The 27,703-nt window shown below is 43.3% G+C and overlaps 1 protein-coding gene across 2 annotated transcripts in view; it reads right to left on the bottom strand.

Moving 5' to 3' along the window:
* Positions 1-11,218: 11,218 nt before the first annotated feature.
* Positions 11,219-27,703, bottom strand: part of LOC121559215 (GTP-binding protein RAD) — an 81,007-nt gene continuing 64,522 nt past the window's right edge. The window contains exons 1-5 of one of the 2 annotated variants that reach the window (XM_041872500.1): positions 14,063-14,166; positions 13,383-13,748; positions 12,788-12,861; positions 12,375-12,579; positions 11,219-12,210 (exon numbers count right to left, since the gene is read on the bottom strand). In XM_041872500.1, coding sequence (XP_041728434.1) covers positions 11,933-12,210; positions 12,375-12,579; positions 12,788-12,861; positions 13,383-13,737 — 912 coding nt within the window. In that variant the 5' untranslated portion in view covers positions 13,738-13,748; positions 14,063-14,166 and the 3' untranslated portion in view covers positions 11,219-11,932. Of the gene's footprint in view, positions 12,211-12,374; positions 12,580-12,787; positions 12,862-13,382; positions 13,749-14,062; positions 14,167-27,703 lie in introns of those variants that run through there. The other variant, XM_041872501.2, reaches the window with a different exon arrangement.

Consider the following 27,703-nt stretch of genomic DNA (forward strand, 5'->3'; position numbering starts at 1 on the left):
GTGGGCCGTGGCTAATATTATAAATGTTGAATAACAAGCTAAACGTCAGACTGTAAAGCAGACCAGGTGCAGATACAGAGACACTGGCCCCGCACAGAGCACAGAGACTGATCCCTATTCAATACAACCGCTAAGTCAGAAACAAAGTGTGAGGTTTGATTGAGCAATCTTCGACATTATGGACACACACACAGACACACACACCGACAGCGGGAACGGAACCTCAGGCTACCGTGACTCAGGCAGGGGAAAGGCTAGGGGTATGAGTGACATTAATAATGCACACCTTGGTCGCTTAGGAAAGCCCGGAGGGGGGGCTAAAAAGACAACAACACAACTGCAGTATCCTGATGATTCACCCATTCCTTTACAATGAACAGTCAAATAGAATATCTGAGGAAAGTTCACAGTGTTTGACATTTGTCAGAAGACCCCTTTCCATTCTTCTAGACTAGAGGCAAATGACACCTGAGTATGTAATGTATGCAGGAATATACAGATATCTCTGTGATCCCTGAAAGCATCACTGTGTGTCACCTGTGAGATGGGGATGGAGAAGGAGCATGATACTATGTCACCTGTGAGATGGGGGTGGGGTAGGGGCCAGGGAGGTTCTACCTGTGAAATGGGGATGGGGTAGGGGCCAGGGAGGTTCTACCTGTGAAATGGGGATGGGGTAGGGGCCAGGGAGGTTCTACCTGTGAAATGGGGTAGGGGCCAGGGAGGTTCTACCTGTGAGATGGGGATGGGGCCAGGGAGTTTCTACCTGTGAAATGGGGATGGGGTAGGGGCCAGGGAGGTTCTACCTGTGAAATGGGGTAGGGGCCAGGGAGGTTCTACCTGTGAGATGGGGATGGGGCCAGGGAGGTTCTACCTGTGAAATGGGGATGGGGTAGGGGCCAGGGAGGTTCTACCTGTGAGATGGGTGTGGGGCCAGGGAGGTTCTACCTGTGAAATGGGGATGGGGTAGGGGCCAGGGAGGTTCTACCTGTGAGATGGGGGTGGGGTAGGGGCCAGGGAGGTTCTACCTGTGAGATGGGGATGGGGTAGGGGCCAGGTAGGTTCTACCTGTGAAATGGGGATGGGGTAGGGGCCAGGGAGGTTCTACCTGTGAAATGGGGTAGGGGCCAGGGAGGTTCTACCTGTGAGATGGGGATGGGGCCAGGGAGGTTCTACCTGTGAAATGGGGATGGGGGTAGGGGACAGGGAGGTTCTACCTGTGAGATGGGGATGGGGCTAGGGGCCAGGGAGGTTCTACCTGTGAGATGGGGATGGGGTAGGGGCCAGGGAGGTTCTCCTGGAGGCGAACAGGGTCTGGTGACGCCCAGGTGTTTCCCGTCACCTCCACCGTCACGATGCCCATGGAGAAGAAAGCGTTGGGTTTCCCCCCCATGTCCTTCACCATCACTGACAGCTTGTAGCGGCCACACATCTCTGGGTCCAGGGTGGAAGCCCCTGGAACACACACACATATACAGTGGGGAAAAAAAGTATTTAGTCAGCCACCAATTGTGCAAGTTCTCCCACTTAAAAAGATGAGAGAGGCCTGTAATTTTCATCATAGGTACACGTCAACTATGACAGACAAAATGAGAAAAAAAAATCCAGAAAATCACATTGTAGGATTTTTAATGAATTTATTTGCAAATTATGGTGGAAAATAAGTATTTGGTCAATAACAAAAGTTTCTCAATACTTTGTCATATACCCTTTGTTGGCAATGACACAGGTCAAACGTTTTCTGTAAGTCTTCACAAGGTTTTCACACACTGTTGCTGGTATTTTGGCCCATTCCTCCATGCAGATCTCCTCTAGAGCAGTGATGTTTTGGGGCTGTCGCTGGGCAACACGGACTTTCAACTCCCTCCAAAGATTTTCTATGGGGTTGAGATCTGGAGACTGGCTAGGCCACTCCAGGACCTTGAAATGCTTCTTACGAAGCCACTCCTTCGTTGCCCGGGCGGTGTGTTTGGGATCATTGTCATGCTGAAAGACCCAGCCACGTTTCATCTTCAATGCCCTTGATGATGGAAGGAGGTTTTCACTCAAAATCTCACGATACATGGCCCCATTCATTCTTTCCTTTACACGGATCAGTCGTCCTGGTCCCTTTGCAGAAAAACAGCCCCAAAGCATGATGTTTCCACCCCCATGCTTCACAGTAGGTATGGTGTTCTTTGGATGCAACTCAGCATTCTTTGTCCTCCAAACACGACGAGTTGAGTTTTTACCAAAAAAGTTATATTTTGGTTTCATCTGACCATATGACATTCTCCCAATCCTCTTCTGGATCATCCAAATGCACTCTAGCAAACTTCAGACGGGCCTGGACATGTACTGGCTTAAGCAGGGGGACACGTCTTGGACTGCAGGATTTGAGTCCCTGGCGGCGTAGTGTGTTACTGATGGTAGGCTTTGTTACTTTGGTCCCAGCTCTCTGCAGGTCATTCACTAGGTCCCCCCGTGTGGTTCTGGGATTTTTACTCACCGTTCTTGTGATCATTTTGACCCCACGGGGTGAGATCTTCCGTGGAGCCCCAGATCGAGGGAGATTATCAGTGGTCTTGTATGTCTTCCATTTCCTAATAATTGCTCCCACAGTTGACTTCTTCAAACCAAGCTGCTTACCTATTGCAGATTCAGTCTTCCCAGCCTGGTGCAGGTCTACAATTTTATTTCTGGTGTCCTTTGACAGCTCTTTGGTCTTGGCCATACTGGAGTTTGGTGTGTGACTGTTTGAGGTTGTGGACAGGTGTCTTTTATACTGATAACAAGTTCAAACAGGTGCCATTAATACAGTTAACGAGTGGAGGACAGAGGAGCATCTTAAAGAAGAAGTTACAGGTCTGTGAGAGCCAGAAATCTTGCTTGTTTGTAGGTGACCAAATACTTATTTTCCACCATAATTTGCAAATAAATTCATAAAAAAGGCCTCTCTCATCTTTTTAAGTGGGAGAACTTGCACAATTGGTGGCTGACTAAATACTTTTTTTCCCCACTGTATATCAATATATTACAATCAGACATTTAGACAAACACACAAAAGAAATCACTGAGGTCAGCAGTAGCATACGTCATGATTATTATCATATATAATGATAACCGGGGGCTGTAGGCTATAGGCTATATATAGCAGTTGAATATACAGTAACCACCACAAGTGGGGCAGAATGAAATAACCAAGGGGAGAAATTGGGCTGTTGAATGATTGTGGTGGCATGTTAGGTGTTTAACTGAAAGTGTTTTCCAGTCTGATTTTATAGGATATGTCTCAGTGTCTAGAAACACACTGTTGACCTGTAAAATGTAAAGCCCTGCTTGGTGGCTATAATGGGTCACTTAAATTGAATGGCGGACTGCTACGATCCAGGGAGTCCTGGAGCTGCATTACGTTGTTCACAGACAGCACGTTAAAAAAAGCGGGAAAACATTGTTAATAACCCACTAACAAGGCCATCAGAGTCCTAAATACGTAATTAGCCAATTTCACAGTTAAATGGACCTATAGTGGCAGCCAATGGGGTGGATTGGGGTTGTTAGTGTTGTCTAGCTTCAGTCATGCTGTAACATAGGGCCACCATGGTAACCAGAAGTCCTGAAATAGCACCAACACTGCCCAAATTGGGACTGTTTTTATCAGAGTTAACTGGTGTACGTGTGTATGTGTGTACGTGCGTGTGTGTGTGTATGTGTGTGTGTGTACGTGCATGTGCGTGTGTACATGCGTGTGTGTGTGCGTGCGCGTGTGTATGTGGATTGAGAGGAGTGTACTAAGTAATTCATTTAACTGTGAATTGAGAAAAGTAAGACAATACCATGTAGAATAAAACAGGACAGTTGAGTGAGGGGCCTATAACTCACCGTCCTCAGTGAGTGACACCTCGCCGGTCACAGAGTCTATGAAGAACATGTGACTGGAGGGGATCCTGGGGGTCTGGTCCATCAGGCTGAAGCGCAGGTCAGCATGGGCTGTGTTACGGTCGTCACGGTCAGATGCCCCCACCTGCATGAATGAGATCCCTAGCCAAGAGAAAGATAGACAAGCTTCTGTACAGCTGTGTACATTCACACTGTGATTTGACTAGTCTATCATAAGCAAGGATGACAATGGCTATTTCTTATAGTGAAACATCCTTACTCAGTTCAAATCCCAGTATTCCTCCTGGACAATCCTGATTTAATTATGATAACCTTCAGACTTTATTCCAACATAATTTTACATAACTTTACATTTGGTAAAAACATGAATTGTTTAACATATTTGTATCTACTGTCGTTCATGTGAATAGAGGCACACTTTATGGGGATATTACTATAACCTCTCAATGTAAAGTCTGCTCTATAATTGCCTGAAGTTCACATCACAATGTTATCAATGGTAACCCACTATCTGTTGGTGTGATGCTCACACTCACACAGCACCCTCCGTTTATCCACTCAACCGTGAGTCCCCTCAGTTACATAAATCCAAACGCTTGAGTCATCTCTTACACAAAAACTCAAAGAACTACCCCACAATAGCTCAAGGTCAGACTGTAGTAAGACCCCAATAAAAAAGATGAAGCACATCACCTCTACCTCTAATACATGTCCTTCACTAGAGCCATGTGGTTAGTTCAGGTGATACTATTTCTGTATAAGTCATGAAGATTCAGACAATGCAAACATCACTCATCAGTATGTATTGGGAAATAAACTCATGAATATGTCACAAATGTAAATCCCTTCTGTGAACTCCGGTATTTGTTTTCTCCTGAATGGTGGATGGGCTCTATGTTCTGGCTAGTATAACCAACCTTTCAGAAGTCCCAGCTGCACACTGCCTCTCATGCTCTCCTCGATAAACACAGGCACGTTGTCGTTCTTGTCAATGACGCATACTTCCACCATAAAGCTCTGAGACTGCAAGGATACTGTGAAGGACACCTGTGATGAGCGCACAAGGTTTCAAGCGCTTAGTACCTAATCGTGCCCCTCATAACACGCTAAAGATGTCTTCAATGCTATATGAAGACATTGTAGTCTCTCACTTTTACATATACAGTATTTCTCACCAATCTGCTCCACACTAAAATTGTAACATTTTATTAGGCAGAGATCTAAATTAAGCATGGAGGTAATAGCATTCTTTCACTCAGGCTGCTACTCAAATGGCCAATATTGACTTCCTAATTTAGGTCTATCTTCCGTTCCTGCAGTGACTGGCTATGCCTGTCACGCAATCCTGGGCTAACAAGGGTGACATTACTTGACTTCCTGTAGTAATTATTTTCTCTAGTGGCAATTACAGCTGAGAAGCTGGGGGGGAAAACTCACTTCCAGCTTAAAGTAAATGCAACTGTAAGTATGAAGGGCAAATATAAGTTAATTAAGACAAATACGGTAGCCTAAAGATCTAATTTGATTGTAATTAACTAAGGATATTGTGTCTCATTTGATGTTGCTAGACAGTACATTGTTTGAGGACAAGCCAGAGATAATACACCCCAATCAAAACAAATCATTGCAATATATTGCATTCAATTTGATGGTATTTTTGATGAGGATGATTACAATATCGTTCCATCCATGCAATCTCATAGGTCACCTTGTGTTCCATCTTTGCCAATGGCCATAATAACCGCATGGATGATTAATCACGTATTGTGATGTATTGTAAACGTAATCATGTATTGTAAACATATCACTACATGCATAGATAATGCCATAAATGTGTGACTGTCAACCTGCAGAGAGTAAGATGGCTGCTTCTCTCTGTCCAGAGGCTTCAGGGCATAAAGAAATCCTGCCTCAACTCCAAAGATCCCCTCATCGTCCCCTTTCACCACAACGTCAGTGTAGGTAGCTGGGAGGTCAGGGAGCTGTGTTGGACAAGGACAATAATATTAATTCAATCTACAATTCCCTCTTCACTACAATAGACTTTAACTTTAGTATTCTCTGCAAGAGTCATATGTGCAGCTAAAATAAAACTTCTGGTTACTGTGTGTGGGCAAATGTTGACCTTTTACATCAAAGTTGAGAGGATAACTGTATGTCACTGCAAGCACAGGAGATCTCTGGGCCTTGTGTAATGTCTTTTTGCTCTGCTCATATAAAGTCAATTGATTATTCACCCATTCTATGATGTGTAAATGGATGAATATGTGTATGTATAGCTCCATCTGGCAATCCTTTTGAATCTTTTGAGTGAGCGGTTATGTGTCATAATGAACGTTAACATTTTCCCCCTTATGGAAAACTTGTTCACCGCTGACAGTTTGTTCTCAAGGGTGTCACAAGCTGCTGGCAGAGGGGCAGTCACAAAACAGACGCCCTCTGGTCCAGACCCACAATGCCTGTGTCTGGCCCGGCCATGGTCAGGTATGAATGGGTATCCTAGTCATGTACTGTGTGACTGTCTATCGTAGAGGACTGTCATGCAGCCTGGCCTGGCACGGTGTGACTGTGGCATGGCTAGAGCAGCCTATGAAACAGGAGCATGCTGGTGATCTCGTGCCACTCAGCGCTGCATGTTTTACGGCTTCACATACCACATAGCAACTGGCTCTCAGCTGCCAAAGCCATGCCAATGATCTCAGCATGTGTTCAACTCCTGAGAACCTAACACTTTGATTTGGTCTGGGATACTTCTTTCTTGACTGCTCCATAACCTCATTTTAGATCAACAGGCTGCAAAGTCTATATTTAAGGCTATGCAGTGGTTGACAAAGTAGCTAATCGTTCACACCAAACATTCTTCTCTTGTCATGCATCTAATGTGTTGACATGAAATGCAAATGTTTTCATGACAGAAATGTATCTTTTTCATTCTTACATTCATGTTATGATTTTAAAAAACAGCTATCATGTGCCAGAGCAGGATACCTGAGAAGTTCAGAGCCGTTCAAATAGTAAAGCTGGTGAGAAAACAACTCTGACTCATAGACCTGACTGTCAGTGCCATTTCTGCTCAAGAACACACATTTTAAAGTAATAATGTTGTCCTTTCCACCCTAACACAAAGTAGAGCCAATTATCCGATCTCCACCATGTCCGCCATTAGAGTGAATCTGAGGTATGTTTTGATCATACATCATGCAAAAGGGAAGAACTGACTGGACCACGCATTTAATTTGACAGCTTCAAAAGGCCTTCAATTACAGTGTCAAACACATGCGCTGCCAGGACAAACCTGATGATTTCTAAGTGAAGAAAAGAATCCTCCTGCCATGGATGCAGGGCTGGCGGTCTAGCATTAAACAGACAGCCAGAGGCGCTCCAATTTTAGTTTTGTGATGAGGGAGCTGTGCGGGAGTAGCTCCGGTATAATTATATCTTGAGCGCTGAATGCAGTGCAACAGCAAAACTTTTTATGGCTCTTCTCCCTCTTTTACTTGCATACAGCCATTAATACATACATCTCAGCAGGACCAGGGTATGATGCATCACACAGACTGGCAGCAATATGGAGAGAATTATTCCTTAATTATTATTTTCCAATAAGCAAGCTGTTTTGTTGTAAATGTTTTTTTTGTTGCATAAATGGTGAAATGAACTGAAAAGTCTTACCTTAGCCAGGTACCATGGGAAAATACCATCATAGTTTTCAGGGACGCCAATTTTAAGATTGGCCCCTGAGCACTGTGCGGGAGTCTGAAGTACCACCAACTACAAAAATCCAAGGAGGCAAAAGACAGCATGACTTTCAATCATTTAGTTGAAGTTTATTTTCACGTAAATAGTATATCAAAATCATAATAATCTGAGATTGCTTTAATAACCTGTGAAGGCCACATTCAAAGGAAGCATACTTACAGTCAGTGTAATGATAAAGATGGACATAACTTATCTTCCAGTCATGTGTTTTTGTAACTGTATATCTGTAAAGGCAGGATGCACAACATTTCCAGTCAAACAGTGGTTATTTTTTACCTTTGGGAACACATGGTTTCTATGATTTCTGTCTTGTTACGGATTGATTCTCACTGTTATGAAGCAGAGAATGAAAGATGGAGAAAGGGAAAGAGAAAGAGAGAGAAAACCCAGTGTGAATGCTGCATGTGCAACTATTCTATTTTAATCATCTTTTTAAAAAATATTTACAAAAATTAATAGACCTGCCAATCTGCAGAATCAACCATCTTAAAAATGTAAATACAACTTCAATAGGCCTACACCTGTGCAAGAAAATGTTGCATTTAAATGGATGTTAGGTTAAATATATACTCAGTAGCCACAGGCAGTAGGCCTACATGGTACATTAATGTCTCATCACATTCACAGACTTAAAAGCGGAACTTACCCTGCAACCTGGACTCAGGGGTAGAGGTAACATAGTAAATTACAATCTGAGTCACTCAAATTAGTATGATATGTTACGAATTACAATTCGTATATGTTACAAATTACAATTTGTATGATATGTTATGAATTCTAATTTGTTTTGGCTAACGTTAGCTAGGTGGCTAACACTAACATTAGCTATGTGGCTAACATTAGCTAGGTTAGGGGTTAAGGTTAGGAGTTAGGTTAAAGGGTTAAGGTTAGGGTTAGGGGAAGGGTTAGCTAACATGCTAAGTAGTTGCAAAGTCGCAAAAAAGTTGTAAGTAGTTGCAAAGTTATACACCCGACCAACCACCCTCCTTTAGTTTTTGCCTTAAGTAACCTTCTGTCTTATGTAACCATACTGAAACCATACTATTTTGAGTGTACTATGTTACATCTAGTCTATGAGAGCAGGCTGCACTCTGTTTCCCAGGGCATGATTACACCTGCGACACAAAACAGCCTAGCAATTAATTGTTCTCTCTATAACAAGAATAAATAAATATTATGACTTTATAGTATGTGTTATATGGTCACAAAAGACAAGGCAATTGGCACAAGAAAGAGTTAATGATGAGATTTGGCACTCCAGTAAATCCCCCCAAAATAAAATAATGCTGGGCACAGGTCGCGGGAACCTCTGTGCCTCGCTGATGGCCCATCGCGCCGCAGACTACAATTCACAATACCCATTGGCCATTCGCTTGCAACAATATTTACATGTCTTATTATGATTTACAAAGACCGGCGAATGAAAACAATCTCACTCTCTGAACCTCAACCTGTAGGCCAGAATAAGAGCCTATACCTCACAAAAACGGAATGAATGATTGGCAAGCATCACTTATTTACCTAACACTCCACGATCATTTTTGCAATTACATTTTTATTCGAAAACGTTCTATTTATTGTGTCTTACCTTCTCTCAATCATGCGCGTTCCCTATGAAGGAGGGAGAACGGTTTGCATAGTGTGGAAAAACGAAGTGCGTTTGCACGACTCTCCAGTTTAATGTTTTACTACCTTGTTTCCTTCCAGTAATGCTGTTGGTCAACAAGACTCCAGTCCACTGAACAATCTATTAATGAATATTTATGAGGACGTTAATCAAATAACAAGGTCTGTTTTATATACACTACCAGTCAAACGTTTGGACACACCTACTCATTCAAGGGTTTTTCTTTATTTTTACTATTTTCTACATTGTAGCATAATAGTGAAGACATCAAAACAATGAAATAACACATATGGAATCATGTAGTAACCAAAAAAGTGTTAAACAAATCAAAATATATGTTTTATTTTATATTATTCAAAGTAGCCACCCTTTGCCTTGATGACAGCTTTGCACACTCATGGCATTCTCAACCAGCTTCATGAGGTAGTCACCTGGAATGCATTTCAATTAACAGGTGTGCCTTGTTAAAAGTTAATTTGTGGAATTTATTTCCTTCTTAATGCATTTGAGCCAATCAGCTGTGTTGTGACAAGGTAGGTGGGGTATACAGAAGATAGCCCTATTTGGTAAAAGACCAAGTCCATATTATGGCAAGAACAGCTCAAATAACATTTACATTTACATTTTAGACATTTTGCAGACGCTCTTATCCAGAGTGACTTACAGGAGCAATTAGGGTTAAGTGCCTTGCTTAAGGGCACATCGACAGATTTTTCACCTAGTCAGCTTGGGGATTAGAACCAGCGACCTTTCGGTTACTGGCAAATAAGCAAAGGGAAACAACAGTCCGTCATTACTTTAAGACATGAAGGTCAGTCAATCTGGAAAATGTCAAGAACTTTGAACGTTTCTTCAAGTGCAGTCGCAAAAACCATCAAGCGCTATGATGAAACTGGCTCTCATGAGGACCACCACAGGAATGCAAGACCCAGAGTTACCTCTGCTGCAGAGGATACATTCATTAGAGTTAACTACAGCTCACATTGCAGCCCAAATAAATGCTTCACAGAGTTCAAGTAACAGACACATCTCAACATCAACTGTTCAGAGGAGACTGCGTGAATCAGGCCTTCATGGTCGAATTGCTGCAAAAAAAACTCTACTAAGGTACACCAATAAGAAGAAGAGACTTGCTTGGGCCAAGAAACACGAGCAATGGACATTAGACCGGTGGAAATCTGTCCTTTAGTCTGATGAGTCCAAATTTGAGATTTTTGGTTCCAACCGCCGTGTCTTTGTGAGACGCAGAGTAGGTGAACGGATGATCTCCGCATGTGTGGTTCCCACCATGAAGCATAGAGGAGGAGGTGTGATGGTGTGGGGGTGCTTTACTGGTGACACTGTCGGTGAGTTATTTAGAATTCAAGTCACACTTAACCAGCATGGCTACCACAGCATTCTGCAGCGATACGCCATCCCATCTGGTTTGCGCTTAATGGTACTATCATTTGTTTTTTAACAGGACAATGACCCAAAACACACCTCCAGGCTGTGTAAGGGCTATTTGACCAAGGAGAGTGATGGAGTGCTGCATCAGATGACCTGGCCTCCACAATCACCCGACCTCAACCAAATTGAGATGGTTTGGGATGAGTTGGACGGCAGAGTGAAGAAAGAGAACTCCTTCAATACTGTTGGAAAAGCATTCCTCATGAAACTGGTTGAGAGAATGCCAAGAGTGTGCAAAGCTGTCATCAAGGCAAAGGGTGGCTACTTTGAAGAATTGAAAATATAAAATATATTTGGATTTGTTTAACACTTTTTTGGTTATTACATAATTCCATATGTGTTATTTCATCATTTTGATGTCTTCACTATTATGCTACAATGTAGAAAATAGTAAAAATAAAGAAAAATCCTTGAAAGAGTAGGTGTCCAAACTTTTGACTGGTACTTTCGTTTTTGGTGTAACCTAATTGTTTTACGATCTGGGTAAGAAAAGATATGGAATAGTTGTATTTCTTATTTTTTTATTTTAAAAAATCAAATGTAAACATAACAAAATTATTGAATATTAAAAGGAAGTGCAAATCAACTGTATTTAAAACAAAACGTTAAATTCACATGACAAATATAACTTATTATTGCTTTCTTCATTCACATCTGGACTGAAGGTTAGGACAATAGAATCATATATTTTTCCAAAACCTGGCCTAACCCCCATTACACATTCTTCCTGTCCTCAGTATCATGGCCAAAGTACGAACCTGCGTACCCAGTTTCAAGTAAAAATGACTCCAGGTGACAGAATGCAGGGAAATCACTCATAGGGCTTACAGTTCCATTGCTTTTCAGGACAGTGTACCATAATCTAATCTTTCATGAGGGCTATATACAACACGACCAACACTGCATGCACTAGAACCAAACACACTGTCCCCCATTATCAAGGCAATCTTACAACTCATGGTTGAAAATAACAAGCCTTTGTGGATTGAATATACATACACAAGAACTATCAACAGCTATACATAAGGCAGACAAAAAAATTAAATAATGAAACTTCAAAAGCCAGATCATTATCATGGATATGTCTGTTGTATTTAATTAATATAATAAAATATATAATTTCTGTACAACTCTATCAGTCCTTGGGGTTAGTGTTAAAAACACACAGCGTCTGGTCTTAAAGGCCAAAGAGAAAACAGCAGTCCAGATACTGTACTCTCAGAGGACCGAAAGGTCATGGCAGGACTTGGACTTCTGTCTGAAGGCCATCTTCTTGTTCTTCCGGGCCACCATACGGCCCAGGAAACGCTTGGCCTTCTTGCCGATGCTCTCGCGTCGTTTGCAGTTGGCCATACGGCGAGCGTTCTCCTCCTTGCTGTCTTTGCGAAGGCGGATCTGCCGGACGATGCCCTCGAACAGGTCCCTGACATTGTGGTGGAGATTGGCTGAGGTCTCGATGAACTTGCAGTCAAACACCACAGCGCAGGCGCTGCCCTCTGCAAAAAAAAGGAGGGGAGGCGCAGGTGAGAATCTATAGTGTTCCCTGGGGACAGTGACTTCACAATCATCATTATGCCTTTGCATAACACCTTTATACTAGCTTTAACTATAGCAGTAATTCTAAAATAAGTAGCACTAGGCAAAGATCACTGTCACTTACCATCCACAGAGACTTCTCTGGACCGCACCAGATCGCTCTTATTACCCACAAGGATGATGGGAATGTTCTCAGACTGGCGAGCTCTGCGTAGCTGGATGCGTAGCTCTGACGCCTTCTCAAAGCTGGACTTGTCTGTCACTGAGTAGACGATAATGTAGGCGTCACCTATCCTCATGCACTGTTCCTTCAGCCACTGACTGTTATCCTGTAGGCCAAGAGAAATATAATTACATTAGTTACATTGCTTATCTAATCAAAAGCTACAGGTGATCAAATTAAAGTTATTATAGTGATATATGATATTATACATCAGCATTAGAGCACTACGCATTACATCAAATGATATGCTATGACTAAGACCAATTTTACTGAGGGTCAAACTGAAATTGCATAATTTGCATTATATGCCTCACCTGTTCCCAAATGTCGTACAACAAGATGGACGCCTCCTCCTCGTCCACCTCGAACGATCTGTCATATGTGTTTCCTGAAACAAAAGCAAGCAGACAGATAAATACTCCTGGCCACAATGTTATAAACCCACTAACTGGGTCAAGTGTGAGGTCTCACTCACTATTGCCCATTTCTATTTCCCATTTCATGATGCCTTTAGTACAGCTTATTAACTCTCAATTAACCTATATCTGTGATGGGTACTACAGTGCATTACTGTCTCCTTCACTCAGTCATTGATTTTCATATCTCCCATCCACTATCTCTGTGGCTGTATATGTCAACAGCAGTACTTTGATATGTGTGGCGCCTTACTGACTGGATGGAAATAGCAATAATCAATGTACTTCAACCTGTGTGCCAAGATGATATGGAAACCAATCCTATATTTACTTAGTTTGCAGCCTATGTGCATTCACTCTAATGGGGTGCTGAGAACAGCCACAGTCAAACAGTTATTTTCTTTGTTTTGAAAACGTATTGCATTGTAGTGTATTCTCAATGTCATATAAACTTCAACACCATCATCATCAGTAATTGTCATCAGACACTCACCTGTCTCGTCGCAGTCGTGACCATCCTCGACTCCACCGAAAATACGTGCCAGGCTAGACTTGCCGACACCCTGCTCGCCGAGGAGAACCACCTTGTACACCTGTCCCTCGGAGTCGCTGCCGGAGGAGATAACGGAATCGGACGAGTCCGATACACAGCTGTCTCGGTGAGGCTCGCCGGGGGTGTAGGACGTGCAGCGCATGAGGTTGGACAGCTCTCCAGTTTGCGCCTTGCGCATCTCGCGGTCATCCACCGGCATGCTTCTTCTGTGCAGGTTCTGCAGGTGCATGGGAAACGGCATGCTCCCTCTCCTTTTGTCCATGTTCCGCAATTTGTCACCTTTATTCAAAGTCATTACTTTTTTGTCTGTGAAATAGATGCGCTCTTTAGTAGGATTATGCTGTTAACATGAAAAGCAGCCAACTCTGACAAAGAATGCATTTCTCATTACTTTTTTATCCTTTATTAGGCCACAACTTATATGAACTTTTGTGTATTATTTTTTTGAAAAAATACATTTAAGACAATAATGTGCTTGTATCCTATAATATTAATTAAGGTTTGATTGAGCATTGAGCAATGTTAAAATTGAAGTTGAACTAAAATGATTTGAAATAGACATAGCCTAATTAATGTATTATCACGACTGCAAAATCATTCAATTCCATAAACAAACTTACATTTGATGTGCGTCTGAGTTATTCCAAAATACTGAACCAGGCAATCCACTTTCCGTTATCGTCGTTACTCAATGAAGGGAAGTTTCGGTTTGATCCAGTGAACAGTACCGATCCCCATATTTATCTAGTAGCCGAGCGAGTGACGTCACCATGAGGCAGGGTTTGCCTCTGAGAGTCAGGTCTCTTCTTATTATAGTAGTAGTACGTAACATCATGCCAGGGAGGGAGGAGAGGGAGTGAGGACCGCTCCACAGAGACGTGATTGAAAATGATGCGCGGGCGGGCTGAGGGATTCTCCCGTCCTGCAATGCAATGCCATCATGCCACTGATGTAATTATTTTGCCGAGTAATTCGCCCATTTACTCTCAATAAGTTATAGCCTACCTGCGTTGAAGGGGTAGGCTAACTAGCATAGTGTTAACACCAGTTGGCCCAGAGCCATGGAGAGTTGGCTTGACACGGTTTCCATGCTTTGTGATGGCGCCAGCTACAATTCATCTGGACAGGTGAGGTGTTCCCAGCAATTCACAAGGCTTACCATATTCAATCAATCCTTTTAAATAACACGATGTGTTTGTAATTGATAAGTTATCTACTACAAATTGTCAGAGGATTAGCCAAGATCAACTGAGACATCAAGCATTTCCAATAGATGCTTCTCAGCATTTCCGCCCATAGGTCGCGTAGCCATGGTGACACAAGTTGTGAATGAGACTAATGTGAAAAAAAGTAGCTGTTCACCACAGAAATACGACACGTTATTTCTTAAACCGACGCCTAGACGTATCACTGGGGCCACAGGTATCCCACATGACTCAGCAGGCGACAGGAAAGAAAGACCATAAAAGAAATCCATTGCGATCCAAATTAATGATGATTTCACCTGCATGAGTCTCATTGAGGTTAGTAAACCTAGTCTGTAGTCGCCATCTGATGGTGGTTATGTGAAATGCACAATGTTATAGTAGGCTGCTGGGACTGCAAGGTCTGTTAGTCTTTTACCATTCTGCTTCCTGAGAAGAAGAGAAGACCAGTGACAAAGGAATAATTACTAGCCTACTTCATTCCTCATGATTGGAGACAATGCTCAATGCATAAAGTCATTGGGTGGTGTTTTGGTGGACAGACTAAAGTTAAATGCCTTCTCAAGTGACATTAACTGTAACGCAGTTCCCAAAGGTTTTCAGTTGAATAGCACAATGTTTCCAAAAACATGTTTTGGTCAGATCTTTTCATCAATTGATGTTTTTCTCTGTTGCCATTTTTTATTTTTTTTGGTGCTCTATGAAACGTGTTTGACTCACTGGGTTTCTCTGACTCAGCTTTAGCCTGTACTTTTTAACGGGTCATACAGTGTCATATTTACAGTACTGAAACAGTTATTTACAGGAAGAGAAGAACAGGCCTTCCTCCCCCAGGGTTGGATAAGCTTCTCTGGTTCCCCATCAGTGGGAGAATCAACATGACTTGTCTCTTTAACAAGGAAAGTGACCTTGCATAGGGCTCTTTAATTAACAATCCCACTCTATGCATGTGTTCAGTACATGTTTTTATCTTCTGTCTCCATCACACACATACACATGCAGAACAGTGTGGAGGTGGAGATGTTTATCTCCATTCTTATAAGCAAAGTCCACATTAAGCTACCAGCTGTTTTGTCCTCAGTGACTCACTAGTTACAGTGGGGGGGAAAAGTATTTAGTCAGCCACCAATTGTGCAAGTTCTCCCACTTAAAAAAATGAGAGAGGCCTGTAATTTTCATCATAGGTACACGTCAACTATGACAGACAAATTGAGGGAAAAAAATCCAGAAAATCACATCGTAGCATTTTTCATGAATTTATTTGCAAATTATGGTGGAAAATAAGTATTTGGTCACCTACAAACAAGCAAGATTTCTGGCTCTCACAGACCTATAACTTCTTCTTTAAGAGGTTCCTCTGTCCTCCACTCGTTACCTGTATTAATGGCGCCTGTTTGAACTTGTTATCAGTATAAAAGACACCTGTCCACAACCTCAAACAGTCACACTCCAAACTCCACTATGGCCAAGACTAAAGAGCTGTCAAACGACACCAGAAACAAAATTGTAGACCTGCACCAGGCTGGGAAGACTGAATCTGCAATAGGTAAGCAGCTTGGTTTGAAGAAATCAACTGTGGGAGCAATTATTAGGAAATGGAAGACATACAAGACCACTGATAATCTCCCTCGATCTGGGGCTCCACGCAATATCTCACCCCGTGGGGTCAAAATGATCACAAGAACGGTGAGCAAAAATCCCAGAACCACACGGGGGGACCTAGTGAATGACCTACAGAGAGCTGGGACCAAAGTAACAAAGCCTACCATCAGTAACACACTACGCCGCCAGGGACTCAAATCCTGCAGTGCCAGACGTGTCCCCCTGCTTAAACCAGTACATGTCCAGGCCCGTCTGAAGTTTGCTAGAGTGCATCTGGATGATCCAGAAGAGGATTGTGAGAATGTCATATGGTCAGATGAAACCAAAATAGAACTTTTTGGTAAAAACTCAACTCGTCGTGTTTGGAGGACAAAGAATCCAAAGAACCCCATACCTACTGTGAAGCATGGGGGTGGAAACATCATGCTTTGGGGCTGTTTTTCTGCAAAGGGACAAGGATGACTGATCCGTGTAAAGGAAAGAATGAATGGGGCCATGTATCGTGAGATTTTGAGTGAAAACCTCCTTCCATCAGCAAGGGCATTGAAGATGAAACGTGGCTGGGTCTTTCAGCATGACAATGATCCCAAACACACCGCCCGGGCAACGAAGGAGTGGTTTCGTAAGAAGCATTTCAAGGTGTGGCCTAGCCAGTCTCCAGATCTCAACCCCATAGAAAATCTTTGGAGGGAGTTGAAAGTCCGTGTTGCCCAGCGACAGCCCCAAAACATCACTGCTCTAGAGGAGATCTGCATGGAGGAATGGGCCAAAATACCAGCAACAGTGTGTGAAAACCTTGTGAAGACTTACAGAAAACGTTTGACCTGTGTCATTGCCAACAAAGGGTATATAACAAAGTATTGAGAAACTTTTGTTATTGACCAAATACTTATTTTCCACCATAATTTGCAAATAAATTCATAAAAAATCCTACAATGTGATTTTCTGGATTTTTTTCCTCATTTTGTCTGTCATAGTTGACGTGTACCTATGATGAAAATTACAGGCCTCTCTCATCTTTTTCACTGGGAGAACATGCACAATTGGTGGCTGACTAAATACTTTTTTCCCCCACTGTATATTGGGTTGCTCCTGCTGTTTCATTAGCATAACATTTTAAACATTGAACAATAGGTCAGTCAGTGTTTATGTAGCCTACTGAAGCCTGCTGAGTTGTCTGAGTGGTGTTCACTGATTGTGGGCTATATAGGTATGAACACCTCAGCATGAGAACCCAGGGTGTAGGCTGTTGTTATTTAAAAATGTATGCACACATGACTGTAAGTCGCTTTGGATAAAAGCGTCTGCTAAATGGCATATTATTATTATTATTATTATTATTATTATTATTATTATTATTATTATTATTATTATTATTATTTACAGAAAGACATTTGAATATTTCCGTTAGTGCCTTCACTGTGAAGTGAATGCCTACTCAGAATGCCTACTCTGTGAAGTGCGCATGTGCATTAACTAAACAATGCAATTTTTACAACTTTGGCAAAGGGTAAAGTCTACAAAACTTAGTCCACTCTGTTCGGGACAGATTCTAGTTTTGGGAACAGAAAACTGTATTGAGATCAAATATTTCATCAATGAGAAAATTTGCAGAATCTCGCCCAAAATCCATCTCGTAAGTCTTCTCCCACTGCCGGCCACTGGGCTTCCTCTCACTACCATATTTGGTAGCGAGAGGAAACGCCAAGCGGATTCTTCACTTTTATACATCCGGTGAAATATCTGTCTATCTGCGTTACCAACCGTGGATATTGCTCGTGTGCCTGCCGCTAACTCTAGCAGGCTGCGCGTGCATGTCGCACGTGGCTGGCTAGTCGAACACTGAACCCTTCATTGAAACAATGCTGAAACGTCAAACAATGTGCAAGTCAGTGGTACATTTTAATTTGTGCCGAAATCGAAATGAAAGAAACTTCAGCAGGCTATCGTGTGAAATAGACTTTTAGAAGTGCCGTCTTTATTTTATTACTTTGGTGTGGTTATCAATTCACAAGCACCTTTTTTTCCCACTCCTATGATAAAAATAATTGTATTAAGTCCTACAAAAGTTTTACTGTGTGTGAAGTTTCAAATGCATTTGTCATTACTAAATGTGTAATGTGATCGGTATATTAACATTACTATTTTTTAACACACAAAAACACATGTTATTAATAAAGTATTTAATCAGTTGTCTTCCTCAAATGAAGCAGATGATGACAATCTTTGCGAGAGGGCGGGAATCTGATTTAATTGGTCCTCAACTCGCGGATCAGACTCTTCATTCATGATAAATGTAGTTAGCCCTGAGTTAGCCTGCCCCGGAGCAGGTTAGATCTGAAGATTTCGTTAACATTGAAATGTACCTGGCTAAAAGGCGAGACACTTTATTGGTAGCAGTTATCCCAAGTTGAACTCAGAGTTAACCAAAGTTACCTCGCTAACTCCGCAAACAACATTCGTAGTATAAGGCTCTGCAGCCTGGCTCTGGCATTTTCAGGTATTTACTTAAAAAAAGAAATGGTAAAATGGTAATGACACAATAATAACCTATGTCACAAGGAATAGTCTTATATCCTTAAATGTCCCATAGGGAATAAAGAGGAGTAAGTAAGTAGTCGTGCAAGGAATAGTCAGCTCCACTGAGGCATACTGTATATCAGAAATCTTCATGTTGCTTTTGTACAATAGTACTCAACCAATGCTGCTAGGGTACCCCTAACATCTCCAACGCAACAAGGAGACTACTTCAGAACAGACAGATTGTATCTACAGGAGTCTGTAACGACTCTCTCTTGCCCCTAATCTGAGACACCACATGTTAGCTGGAAATGCATTGGCAATGGTAACTTTTAAATTCAACACCTTAACCCATCACACTGACCCCCTCCTGACCTCTGATGACCCTTCACACAAAACAGCCTTTCAGGTGAACACAAACTAGTGGACTTCTATAGGGGTAAATGACTTCAGACAAATAGCTTGGTTGTGTGTATCAGTAACAGCATAGATTTGGTGCTATTTTGGTGGAAGGCACTGACAACCCTCAAGGAATTGGAAATGGTCTTTAAATGGGCTAAATGGAACAGCATTGGAAAAGTGTTCTGTTACAGTTAGAAGAAACCGTATCACTCATCCATTTTTAATGCACAGAAATGGCAGCAGATTCGAGAAGTATCCAGGGATAATAACTCCAGAATATTTCTACAACTTTATTTAATTTAGCTTTGTTTCAAACAAATTATATCACACATTTTATTGATCACAGTAGGCTAGTTCTAAATGAACTACTGCATGTAACTCTAAATAAGGTGGCATGCTATGTTAAAAATGTATGGTTTACTTTATCCTCAGTGTAACACATGTTAAAAGACGAATACTTTATTGCCCATGTTTACAGAAAACAGACATTTGTCTTGTCTTAAGTTTCAATTGTCAGGAGATCGCTCCCACCAGATTTTCCCGTTGGACCTGGGATTCAAACCTGCAACCCTCCGGTTGCTGGCCTTACCTCTAACCTCTAGGTTGCTGCTGCCCCAAAAAGGATTCCTGCCGAAACCAAACCAGAGACCTTTAGATCTTCAGTCTAACGCTCCCCCTACTGTGCCAAGGACATTTCTCATTAGACGAGGTTGTGCCACCAGCAATGAACAAGTGTAGCGATTTCAGGGGGCATTTTCTACCAAGAATGAACATACTCGCCGATGCCGACCCTGTATCGAATCCCGGCATGGCTGCTGTATTGAATCGTTGTTTTTTATGGTTTCTTTTCCTACTGTGAAAATCTGACAGTAGAAAAGCATCGGGCTTCTTCCGACAATCCTCCCTCGTCTTACCCCGTAAATCTGTCAATATGAAAACCTGTCTCTTTTCGTCAAACTGCTCACCCTCGTCAGGATTCAAACTTGTAAAAGGATAAATGTGTTAAGTCTAAACACCACAGGAGTTCAATCTTGTTTATCTCAATTAAGAGAAAGGGCTTAATCTATACATTTAAGATCATTTTCACACCAAAAACGTAATGTTAGCTAAATAGTTTTGAGTGTAAATCAAGGAAGTAATTGAAGATACTGAATTGGAGGAAGCCGTGAGAATGACAAATATACTCTAATTGTTTGAAATGTTGGAAAATTAAATACACTGAACAAAAATGTCTCATGTTTCATGAAAAATATTGAGCATGTTTGGGATGCTCTGGATCGACGTATACGACAGCGTGTTCCAGTTCCCGCCAATATCCAGCAACTTTGCACAGCCATTGAAGAGCAGTGGGACAACATTCCACAGGCCACAATCAACAGCCTGATCAACTCTATGCGAAGGAGATGTGTCGCGCTGCATGAGGCAAATGGTGGTCACACCACATACGGACTGGTTTTCTGATCCATGCCCCTACCTTTGTTTTAAGGTATCTGTGACCAACAGATGCATATCTGTATTCCCAGTCATGTGAAATCCATAGATTAGGGCCTAACATGCTGACCACACCGCTCGCGTTACGTGCTCGAACTTTACAAAATAAATGTACACATACATGTTATTCAATCATTGCATCCACATGGTTCTATTTGTGATGCTTGACGCGCTGCAAGTCCGGCCTCTCCCATCTCTTCATTGGTTTTTAGGAGCATATACCCACGTGGGTGATTGAAAGATGAATTGAGGTCCACACTCCAGTCCAGTTGGTGGTAATGCACCTTAAAGTTGGTTGCCAACCACCATATAAAGTCCAAAGAAGAAGAAGAAGCCTGAAGGAGGAGTGATTACTAGAAACAAACTCTGTTTACCCTTTTATCTGTGGATTAATTGTCGGAGTAGAGGACCTTGTGCATTTCAGGTAAAATAACTACCCAATGTTTATATCCCAGGACAAATTAGCTAGCAACAGCAAGCTAGCTAGCTAAATTGCCATAAATGTTTAATGCTTTTCGACCAGTCCCCAAATTAATATAGTTGGTTCAGAGTTCATTTTGATTTTTCAACCTGCGTGTCCTGATTGCGTCTAGTGTGGGTTGACAAAATCAACATACGCGCGATCGAGGTCTAGTCAGCATGTAATGAATTTATTTTTAATTGACTGATTTCCTTAAATGAACTGTAACTCAGTAAAATCTTTAGAATTGTTGCATGTTGCGTTTATATTTTTGTTCAGTGTAGTTTATACAATGGAGCATTCAAAGACTGACATGAATTGATCAAAATGTAATTAGAGCATTCAGCTAAGGGCTTTTGTGCGCAGAGTGAATTAAGTGGAAGGGGAGAATACTGTTGAATAATACATCATTGAAAAATGATGCTTTATAAGCTTGAAAAATAGTAATACAGTTAAATAAACACCACAGATGGACAAACAAATAGAACACAAATAATTACAATGATATATAATTAACTGAAAATAGAGAGAGACTGACAGCTGACTCCATCAGATTGCCCAGCCCATAAGGAGGACAGGGGGCTGACTGAGGGACAGCCGAGCATAGACGTGGAGGATGGACAGAGGCCCTGCCGGGCATAGGTGTGGAGGTCACAGACAGCAACGTGGTCACAGAGCATTTCATATTGTTCTGTAACTAAATCCAATATATTGATTTAGTATTAATTTGTGTATGTCTATCATCCATTTTGAATGATATGTTACGAATTACAATTCCTATGATAAGTTACACATTTGCTAAATGTACAGTATGTTAGGAATTTGCAAAATGTATGATATGTTACGAATTCCAATTTGTTGTGGCTAATGTTAGCTAGGGGTGGCTAGGTGGCTAATGTTAGCTAGCTGGCTAACTTTAACTCTGGGTTAGGGTTAAGGTTAGGAGTTAGGTTGAAGAGTTAAGGTTAGGGTTAGCTAAAAGTGTTAAGGTTAGGTTTAGGGTAAGTAGCTAAAAAGTAGTAAATAGTTGCAAATTAGCTGGAACCATGTCGTCCAAAAAGTTATACTTTTGAATCATCTGTCCATAGAACGTTCTTCCAAGAGTCTTGATGATCATCCAGGTGCTTTTTGGCAAACTTGAGTCAACTTTTTGGACGAGATGGGTCCCATTATGCTTGGCGAAAACCAAACACTGCATTCCACAGTAAGAACATCATACCAAAGGTCAAGCATGGTGGTGGTGGTGTGATGGATTGGCGATGCTTTGCTGCCTCAGGACCTGGACGACTTGCCTTAATAGAAGGAACCATGAATTCTGCTCTGTATCAGAGAATTCTACAGGAGAATGTCAGACCATCCATCTGTGAGCTGAAGCTGAAGCGCAGCTGGGTCATGCAGCAAGACAATGATCCAAAACACACAATCAAGTCTACATGAAAATTGCTCCAGACCTAATCCCAATTGAGATGTTGTGGCAGGACTTGAAACGAGCAGTTCATGCTTGAAAACCCACACGTCACTGAGTTAAAGCAGTTCTGCATGGAAGAGTGGGCCAAAATTCCTCCACAGCGACGTGAGAGACTGATCAACAACTACAGGAAGCATTTGGTTGGAGTCATTGCAGCTAAAGGTGGCACAACCAGTTATTGAGTGTAAGGGGGCAATTACTTTTTCACACAGGGGAATTGGGTGTTGCATAACTTTGTTTATGAAATAAATGAAATAAAAATGTAATTGTTGTGTTATTTGTTCACTTATGTTCCCTTTATCTAATTTTAGGTTTTGGTTGAAGATCTGATAACATTCAGTATCACAAATATGCAAAAGTAGAGAAAATTAGAAAGGGGGCAAATACTTTTTCATAGCACTGTATAGATGGAACATTAAATTAATAGTGTTTAACCTTTACCTAACATCTCAACTTGCTCAGCACATTAGAACACACACACACACACACAAGCATAAGCAAGTACATGTTTATTCAATATCAACAGCTAGCTAGCTGTAGTGTTTGTTAAGTAATTTCTAAGTATCTAATGTTAGCTAGCTGGGTGTGACTAAACATAGGCCTACTATAAAATCACACAATGATTTCAGCCTAGTATGGAAATATTGGGGCTGTCATTAGACTATTTTGACAACCTGTCAAAACACGCAGCTAGCTACTGTTACTGTAAATACTGTACAGGGATACTAAGTTGTTAGCCAACTGTACTAACGTGATGTAGCCCAATGCACTTCACTGGTGAATGAAATGTTGGCATGGTAGAGACAGAGATGATAGACGTTCCGGCCAATTATATAACTGTTCTCATTGGTCAATTCTTGGTTGCAGACGCCGATATGATTGGTTGAGGCAACCAGAAATGTCCTTGACTCACCATTGTCAGGGGGACTGCAATTACTGAGCTCTGTTGTCCATGTTTACAGAGAACTGAAATGTGTCTTGTTTTGCAATGCAATTGTCAGGAGATGGCGTCTAGGTGTAGGGGGAGATTCTCAATTGGTTTGCTCAACTCCTCCATCCTCTCCTCGCCTCCTTTTGAAAAAGGTCAAAGCTAACCAAGGAGAGGAGGGGAGGGGAGGGGAGGAAATGTGGAAACAAATGCGCTTGAAGGAAATGAGACTCTCCTTCACTCAAGCCTCATCGTGCAAATTACATTTAGGCTACAAGGGTTTAATCACAAATGAAATGTGTAAAGTAGTAAAAAGACATGTAGCTAGTTGTGCAATACGTTTTATAGAGTAAAAGATAAGTAGCATATTGTTTTAAAAAATTTGCATGCTTTTCTCCTCCCAGTAAACAACAGCTGATTCAAAGGGGATGTGGCGGATCTCAAAACTCTTCCGCTAAGGACTGAGATAGGATACTGTTGTGCTTCCTCTCTGGGAGGAGGCTTTCAATCAATCAAATGTATTTATAAAGCCCTTTTTACATCAGCAGATGTCACAAAGTGCTGTACAGAAACCCAGCCTAAAACCCCAAACAGCAAGCAATGCAGATGTAGAACCACAGTGCTTGTATGGAATGAGAAGCTCCATCTCCACTCGCGCGTCATCAGGCAAATTACACTACCAGTCAAAGGTTTGGACACACCTACTCATTCAAGGGTTTTTCTTTATTTTTACTATTTTTTACATTGTAGAATAATACTGAAGACATCAAAACTATGAAATAACACATGTGGAATCATGTACTAACCAAAAAGGTGTTAAACAAATCCAAATATATTTTATATTTGAGATTCTTCAAATAGCCACCCTTTGCCTTGATGACAGCTTTGCACACTCTTGGCATTCTCTCAACCAGCTTCACCTGGAATGCTTTTCCAACAGTCTTGAAGGAGTTCTGACATATGCTGAGCACTTGTTGGCTGCTTTTCCTTCACTCTGCGGTCCAACTCATCCCAAACCATCTCAATTGGGTTGAGGTGGGGGGGATTGTGGAGCCCAGGTCATCTGATGCAGCACTCCATCACTCTCCTTCTTGGTCAAAGAGCCCTTACACAGCCTGGATGTGTGTTGGATCATTGTCCTGTTGAAAAACAAATGATAGTCCCACTAAGCCCAAACCGGATGGGATGGCGTATCGCTGCAAGTGTGCATTGAATTCTAAATAAATCACAGACAGTGTCACCAGCAAAGCACCCCCACAACATAACACCTCCTCCTCCATGCTTTACGGTGGGAAATACACATGAAGAGATCATCCGTTGTCACGAGTTACAAAGCCAGAACCCAGAAGCAGACCAGGACAAGGTAAGTTGAAACGAAGGTGAGTGTTTATTTACAAATTCAAGAGTGATGCTGAGTAATCCAGGGAACAGAGCGGGCGGCGTTGATTAGTTGTTGGGGGTGCAGTGGTTGATCCGATCATGGCTCGGCAGCCGCCGACCACCAGGCAGAGGTTGGATGAAGGTTCCGGACGAGTGACTGCAGATGGAACAAAACGGAGGTAAGTAAACAACAAACCAACAAGGTGCAAAACAACAAAACTAACGCTAGAAGCTCTAAGACTGATACTCTGGTAAACCTACTGTTCATGGCTAACGATCCGGCAGGGAATGGATGTTAGGCCAGAGCCTAAGAAGGGTGATGATCAGGACCAGGTGTGCAGATTGCTGATGGGATGCAGGTGCGGAAATCAAGAGAGCTCCCCGGAGCGTTCCAGAACCCTCGGGAAACTGGAGATCACGAGCAGAACAACTAGTCCACAGACAGGACCCGACTCAGACTGCCGGGATCGTTACAGTACCCCCCCCTCCGACGAACGCCACCGGGCGGACTCCCCGGAGCGCCAGGATGGAGGCGGTAGAAGTCACGGATGAGGTCAGCATCTAGGATCTGTCGCCGCGGAATCCAACTCCTCTCTTCAGGACCATACCCCTCCCAGTCCACGAGATACTGGAAACCCCGGCCCCGCCCGTCTGGAATCCATGATGCGTCGCACCGTGTAGGCAGGACCACCTCCGATCATCCGAGGAGGAGGAGGAGGAGGCGGAGGAGGCAACAGAGGACTGAGGAAAACAGGCTTGAGGCAGGAGACATGAAAGGTGGGATGGACTCTGAGCGTCCTCGGGAGTTTGAGTCGAACTGCCACCGGATTGATCACCTTCTCCACCACAAACGGACCAATGAACTTCGGTAACAACTTCCTAGACTCAGTCCGTAAAGGAAGATCCCGTGTGGCCAACCAGACCCTATCTCCGATGGTGTAGGTGGGAGCGGGGATCCGGCGACGATTCGCCTGGAGCTGATACCGGTCCGAAACTCTAAGGAGTGCCTTTCTGGCCCGATGCCAGGTCCGGTGGCAACGACGAATATGGGCCTGAACAGAAGGCACTGAGAGCTCCCTCTCCTGAGAAGGGAACAAGGGCGGTTGGTAGCCATACAGGCACTGGAAGGGAGACATCCCAGTGGCAGATGTAGGGAGAGTATTGTGGGCATACTCAACCCAAGGCAACTGAGAGACCCAGGAGGTGGGGTTGGAAGAGGCCAGGCAGCGAAGCGTGGATTCCATCTTCTGGTTGGCTCTCTCCGCCTGACCATTAGATTGGGGGTGAAAACCAGATGTGAGACTGACTGTAGCTCCAATGGCCAAACAGAAGGACTTCCAGACAGCAGAGGTAAACTGAGGGCCACGGTCGGAAACGATATCACTGGGCAACCCGTGGACCCTGAAAACCTCCCTAACCAGGATCTCGGACGTCTCCGAGGCAGAGGGAAGCTTGGCAATTGGCACAAAGTGGGCGAACTTGCTGAATCTGTCCACGATAGTCAGAACGACCGTGTTCCCCTCAGAAGCGGGCAACCCAGTGACAAAGTCCAGGGCCAGATGCGACCATGGTCGCCGGGGAATAGGAAGGGGGTGAAGTAGTCCAGAGCTGGGCCGATTGGTACTCTTATTCTGCGCACACACTGGACAGGCAGCAACATAACCCCCGAGTATCCTCGGCCATGGCAGGCCACCAAAAACGTCTGCGAAGAAACGCCATTGTCCGAGCCACGCCAGGGTGACAAGCCATCTTGCTGGCGTGGGACCATTTGAGGACCGCGAGGACGAACCGACTCAGGCACAAACAACCGACCGGGTGGACCGTTACCGGGACCGGGCTGCGTCCGAAGAGCCGCCATCACCTCCTCCTCAATCTTCCACCTAACAGCTCCCACGACGCAGTTCCGGGGGAGAATTGTCTCGGTCTTGGACCCACTCTCCTCCGTCTTGGAGAACATCCGAGACAAGGCGTCCGCCTTGCCGTTCTTAGATCCAGGTCGGAACGTCAGGGAAAAATTGAATCGTCCGAAAAACAACGACCACCTGGCCTGACGGGGAGTTGAGACGTCTAGCCGATTGCACGTAAGCAAGATTCTTGTGGTCAGTCCAGACAATAAACGGCTGCTCCGCCCTCCAACCAGTGGCGCCACTCCTCCAAGGCAAGTTTCACCGCGAGAAGCTCCCGGTTACCCACATCGTAATTCCTCTCCGCAGGCGAAAGGCGACGAGTAGTAGGCGCAGGGATGGAGTTTACTGTCCGTGGAGCATCGCTGCGACAGGATGGCGCCAACTCCCACATCAGACGCGTCCACTTCAACGATGAACTGACGGGCCGTGTCCGGTTGAGAGAGAATCGGTGCGTTGGTGAATCGCCTCTTCAAATCCAGAAACGCTCGATCCGCCTCCGGATTCCACTTGAAGCTCCTGATACTGGAAGTCAAGGCCGTTAACGGAGCGGCCACACGGCTGTAATCCCGGATGAATCTGCGGTAGAAATTCGCAAACCCCAAAAATCTCTGGAGCTGCAATCTCGTACCGGGCTGGGCCCATTCCAGAACCGCTCTAACCTTCTCCTGGTCCATCCTAATCTCTCCCCTGGAGATGATGTACCCGAGAAAGGATGTCGTGTGGGCGTGAAACTCGCACTTCTCGGCCTTCACGAACAGGCGATTCTCCAACAATCGCTGCAGAACCTGCCGGACATGCTGGACGTGGTCGGAAGGTTCCTTCGAGAAGATCAGAATGTCATCCAGGTAAACAAACACAAAGAGACCGATCATATCTCTCAGGACGTCGTTCACCATAC

This window comes from Coregonus clupeaformis, unplaced genomic scaffold, assembly GCF_020615455.1.
Source record: "Coregonus clupeaformis isolate EN_2021a unplaced genomic scaffold, ASM2061545v1 scaf0823, whole genome shotgun sequence".
NCBI lineage: Eukaryota > Metazoa > Chordata > Actinopteri > Salmoniformes > Salmonidae > Coregonus > Coregonus clupeaformis.